At 42.9% G+C, this 6000-nt stretch overlaps 1 protein-coding gene across 1 annotated transcript in view; it reads left to right on the top strand.

Annotated features, from left to right (window-relative positions):
* LOC118356893 overlaps positions 1-5764 on the top strand; it is a 55577-nt gene extending 49813 nt beyond the window's left edge. Inside the window, exons 5-6 of the mRNA XM_035727069.1 lie at positions 5030-5118; positions 5427-5764. Of these exons, the coding sequence (XP_035582962.1) occupies positions 5030-5118; positions 5427-5507 (170 nt within the window). The 3' untranslated portion in view covers positions 5508-5764. The remainder of the gene's footprint in view (positions 1-5029; positions 5119-5426) is intronic.
* Positions 5765-6000: the final 236 nt, after the last annotated feature.

Genomic DNA, 6000 nt, shown 5'->3' on the forward strand with positions numbered 1-6000 from the left:
GTTTGGATTTTTTGCTTGTTTGTTTTTGTTTTGTATAATGGGCCACTGTGGGGTTCTATACAGGGTAGTGATGCTATCTGATTTAGGCTTTGAGAAGATCACTCCGATGGCTAATGGAGAGTAGGCAGCAAAACAAAACCAAGTGAAACAAAACAAAAGACGATGATGCCTCAGACTAGGGTTTTGGGATGACAAGAAGTGGTCAGATTAAGAATTATTATTGGAGGAAGCACTGACAAGATTTGTTAATCCACTGAAGGCAGGTATGAAGGAAAGGACAGAATTAAGGATGATTCTTAAGATTTAGCATAAGTAACTGGAGACTGTTGGGTGAGTAAAGGAGGGAAGTACTTGGGTGGAAGAAACAAGGAATTCTGTCTTTGGTGTGTTAGATATGAGCAAATCCATGGCAGCTATCAGCTGTCTACCTCCCAAGGATACTGTAGGCGAAAATGAAGGTGGTTTGCAGATTAAATACTAATTTAAATTTAAATTATTCTTGCAAGATTTTATACTCATCAAATTTCAGTTCTTATATGATTCACAAATCCTACAAATCCCATTTGTTTGTGGTCCCATCATCTCAGTCTGACTTCACTGCTGCCTGACAGCTAGGACCCCAGGGAAGTCCTCATCTGAAAGCTGAGTAACCAGGGCCACACTGGCAAGGGGGCTCTCAATCCCTCTACCCTTTATCTTCAGTGTTTGGGACAAAGACTGGATTTTCCCAGATCGTGACTAAGGGCAGGACTGGTGTGGGAGCATGGTCTTTTTGTGCTTTTCTAGGAGTGAGAGGGACTGCCAATTACTTCGCTGCAAATGTAGCCTCATTTAATGATGTGGGAAATTGGCCCGCTTGCTTTGGCAGGTGGTCCAGTCCCCATTTTCAAGTTCTCCATTTTTGGCTTCCAGCTTTGACTCACATCTTCATGAAGGTGTCATGTCCCCCACAGACACAAGGGCAGGAGAATCTGCCCCAGATCTTTCAAGTGTCTAGGAGTGACCATGGTGTGACTTTTGTCCAGGTACTCAAGAGTGATTCAGGTCAGTGGTTTTCTGTGGAATCCAGAAGGAAGAGGTGAGGCTAAGCATGCAGAACTCTGGGCCTGCCCCCTCCATTTCAGCTACAGCAGCTCCACATTTTCTGGTTTATATTTTGGGGTTCGAAATGAGGTTACATGTGGAACTGCTGGGGAAAAAATGTTTGAAAAGCAGTGTTTGGATGCATAGGTCTAAGACTTTAAAAACCCAGCTAAAAACTCATTCGATTTGTGCCTTTTCCAGAACTTTAACTCACCTCAGATACATTTTGCAGAGAAGTAAAGCCAGACCTGGAAGCTGAGGTGGAGAAATATTGTATGCTGTCCTTATCTACATACCATTTCTCTCCACAAGTAGGAAGGAAAGAATAACACATCTTCCTCCATTTGGCTCTGAGTGTTGGCCTGGATTGTTAAAAGTTCTTTTGGCTCTGGTTTGGGCTAGAATCCTTGTCAAGCTCATTTGTTCTTGCAGAGAAAATATTTAGTAATTGCTGCTTTGTAGTTTACTAAGTTTTCTAACCACCCTTGTTGACCTATGTGCAAGTAGTAAGAATAAGTGGAATAGCTGAAGGTTTTTTTGTTTGTTTGTTTGTTTTTTGCTTTCTTTCTTCAAGTTCCTAATGAGTCTTCAGGATCAGGGCCCAGAACTCATCAAATAAAAATTTTCCCTCTGGTTATCTTTGTTGGGTCAAGAAGATGTGAATCAGTGTGTGGGTTTACCAGGATGATTTGTTCTTTTCTGTGGAAAACCGGAGCATTCTGTTAGGGCAGCAGCTCCCTTGCCTCTCCTCCTGCACTCTTGCCCTGGCCATTGTGTAATTGGGTTTACAAAAATTAAAATAAAAAAAGGAACATGTAAAGGTTTCTCAACTGCATTAATACATGGGGGATTTGTACTGCATCCAACAATCCACCAAGTCCTTTGGGAACCGAGTAGACAGCCTCTGGCATCAACAGGGCACCAAGATCCAGATCCCGCTAAAGGTCTACAAACAATGGATCTGTCCAAAAAGGCTGTGAGGCTCTGATATCTGTACCTGCTACAGATACTACTTTCAATGTCTGGGCTGGGTCCCATCAGTTATATCTATAAGCTTTATTGAACAAGGCCACCATTAATGCGGCTCTGCTATGTGCTTGGGGAAGCCTTTTTCTTTTCTTTTTCATTTTGTTTCATGGGGCTATGCATCTTAGGATCATTATGCCCTATCCAAGTTGCTAATGGACTGAACTAAAATAACCTTGAAGAAACAATGTAAGTATAGCAAAACCTAATATTAATTGCTTGGGCTTCAAGGAAAAAGTTTCAAAGAAGTTTCCTTTGAGTGCTCTCCTTCCAAAATGACAGCCCAAGGCTCCTTCCCACGTTTTCCAGGAATGCCCCCTGCCCTGGTCCACATGGTTACTACAGGGTTTGGCCACGTCCTTGTCCTTATATGACCCCAAAGCATTGGTTAGGGAGAGTAGGCACGGGGTCCATTGAGGTAGCCTATCAACTGGCCACTGTTGATTGATCCAAGGAAAGATACCAGATCCAAATCTATTTACTGGGCTAAAATGACTGAACTTGAGGTATACAGAAATGCAGAGAGGTACCTCTTCTATGGCTGGGGACAGAATACTGGGAAGCCAGTGGTACCTATATTTTGTATCATTTTAAGAAGATATTTTGTAACAAGGGAGATACAAACCGATGTTCAGGGAGTAGCAGAGATTGGGGGAAAGTGAGGAGAATGGTTTCAGTTACTCTTGGGCCAGCTCCATCTCTTGGTCTCCCTGGCCTTTGTGTGTGTGTGTGTGTGTGTGTGTGTGTGTGTGTGTGTGTGTGTGTGTGTGTGTATGTGAGAGAGAGAGAGAGAGAGAGAGAGATTAAATACATTTCTTTCAGTTAATTGGGGTTTTGCCTTCTAAGTTGCACCTGAAAAAGTCCCACTGAATATACTTTGTAGTACCTCTTTGGGGGAACTTGTCCTTTCAGAGGTTTATGACAGCTATCAGTCAGGCGATTACTACTTATTTGACTATGAAAACAAATCTGAAATGAAACATTCTAGGCAAGGAAAAGACAACATTATGAATTTGATGAAGTTTATCATTTAGTTCCGTACACTTTTCCTTTAAGAAGTTCATTTTCTTATGCATTTGACCTAGGCTCACATTACTAGAATTGATTGAAATTGATGTTTTGGAATCTTTTTTCCCAGGCCATATTCATCCAAGGTGCCTGATTTAGTAAAAGAAACCTAAATCAAACAGGCTTAAGCAGAGAGAGGAGTTTATTGTTGCATACAACTAAAAAGTCTAGGGTATATATCTCGAAAGAAAAGATTCAAGAGTGTTCAACTGATGTCATCAGAATTTGTTCCCCAACATGTCCCAGCTCTGTTCTCTATATTGGTTTGACTCTCAAGCAGTGTCTCTTCTCCTGGTGGCAAGATGGATGCAAGTAGCTCTAAGCCAGAAGTTCTCCACAGTTGGTGAATATGCCCTCCAAGGGACATCTGACAATTTGTGGAGATATTTTTGATGGTTGTAGCTGGGGATGGGGTGGGGAGCGCTACTGGCACCTAGTAGGTAGAAGCTAGGGATGCTGCAAAATGCCCTCAATGCACAGCCCCCTCCCTCAACAAAATATTATTGGGCCCAAAATGTCAATAGTATTGGAAGTTAAGAAACCCCACTTGAGGCAGTCTATCACCAATTAAAGAGCTTCTTTTTCCAGAGAGTTCTAGAGAAAATTTGGAACTAGTTGGTACTTGTTGGCTCAGCCTGGGTTAAATGCACATCCCTGAGGAAATCACTGTGGCCAGAGAGTTGTATCCTCATTGGCAGGTCTCAGTCTAACACGCCCCTGATTACTCAGCAGGGGATTATTTCCACCCAATTCTCACAGATTTAGAGTAGGGGCAGGGGTGGTTCCCCAAAGGAAACTAAGAATGTTCTTGCCAGAAGAAGGGTAATGGATGCATGACAGCAAAAAGCAACATGCTACTAGAGTATCCCAGCTGGTAACCGGTGACTCCCAGCCAGTAACCGATGGCTCCATTAGATCAATGCACAGGAATATGCCCATATGAAAGAATTAGAGAAGGATGCTCCAGCTATTGTCTTCCTTTTCCTCTTGGTCAATATGTAACCTCTACACAGGGTGTACCTTGGTTTGTTGGTTAACCTAGAAGAGTAATAACATCTGTGGAAGAACTCCAGTGTTAGGGATGGTAGGCCAGTGGGGTAAAGTTTAGGGGGGTGGGCAGTAGTTTAAAGGGGCCTTTCTATTGTCATTGCATTCTCTGTTTACACAAAGCTGAATCATAGCCATTGTAGTGGCTCGTTGTGGTAGGCAAAATTAGAAGATTCTAACATTCCCAAGATTGCCTGCCCTGCTATACACACCCTGCACAATCCCTATGAATAGGATGGATTATACTCCCTTATTTCTGTTATGTTATATGCTCGTAAAATAGGGAGATTATCTGGATGGGCCTAACCAAATCACATGAGTCCTTAAAAAGGAGGGGGTGTTTTCCGGTTGATGAAAAAGAAGTCAGAGACCCAAAGCATGAGAAGGATCTGAAGCATGCCTGCTGACTTGAAGATAGAGGGGCTAGGAGGCAAGGGCTATGTGTTGCTTCTAGAGAGTATCCCCTGCCTGAGAGTGAGTAAAGAAATGGGGATGTCAGTCTGATCAATTCAACGTGATGAGTTCTACCAATAATCGTGAACTTGGAAGAGAACCTAGAGGCTCAAATGAGAACAGCAGCATTGGCTGACACTGATTGCATCCCAGTGAGACCCTGAGCAGAGAATCTAGCTATACCATGTCTGGACCTCTGGCCCAAAGAATTTGTGAGATAATACATTTTTGTTGTTTAAACAGCTAAGTTTTGGTAATTCGTCATGCAACAATACAAAACTAATATACTAATAGTATGAGCTCAAGATTGTCCATTTCCTTTGTTACATAATGTTCAATCACGGTGTGACAGAAGGACAGATGTTGCAACCCTGCAAGTTGCAAGAAGGGTCACAGGAGGGCAGGTTATTTGGAGACAAGACAACAAGTCGTGGACACAATGTAAGGAGGACAACAGCTACTTTTCCTATCCATGATCCACTATGGATAATTAGCAGCATCCTTCTAACTCCTTTACTGGCCCTTTCTCCTCACTAAACTCCAGCCACAATGAATTAGCTTCAGCTCTCTGGATTTGCCTTACAGTCTCACACCTTTCTGCTTTGGGTTAAGCTTTCCTCTGCCTGACTTTACCTGGTAAACTCTGCTTTCCCTCCAAGGTTTGGCTCAAGTGTAATTTCCTCTGTGAAGAATTCTCTCCATTCTCCGCCATTGGTACAATAAGTGTCTTTCATCTTTCTGTGTTTCAGATCTCCTTGGTTGATAACAAGGATCTTGAGGGCAGGAACTCTGGCCAGAGCACAGGGCCTGGAACATCTTGGGATTGTTGAAGAGACGTCTACCCCAAGTCTTGATGAGTTGTCACTACAGCAGGTCATCAGTTGGAATGGCTGGGGATTAGACTTCTTGACTGGACTTGGCTTTATCATGTCTCTTGGCAGCACTGGGTAAAGAAGCTTATGTCCCTGGTGATATCAAGATCTTACCATCCCAGCTGCTAGCCCTTCTCAGTGGTGCTGCAGCATGGATGTATTGGTGGGACAAGGACTTTTTTCCTTGCCTTCACTGAAACTGTCAATAAAATGATTTTTTTCTCCCAAATTTCATAATTCCTGGGCATCAACTTCATCACAAGGCACACAGAAGTGCCCAGAACGAATTTGTTGAGTAAATAAGATGGCAGATTTAAGACAATTTCATGAAGCATTTCCTATGCTTGCTCACCTGTTAACACAATGTTGGTCTTTACATATTTAGAAAGCGTAGTATATATGCTCCGGGGACCTATGGGCTGGGAGCAGTAAGATGCATCCCTGAGAAGGG

Source organism: Zalophus californianus, chromosome 4 (assembly GCF_009762305.2).
Source record: "Zalophus californianus isolate mZalCal1 chromosome 4, mZalCal1.pri.v2, whole genome shotgun sequence".
Classification (NCBI taxonomy): domain Eukaryota; kingdom Metazoa; phylum Chordata; class Mammalia; order Carnivora; family Otariidae; genus Zalophus; species Zalophus californianus.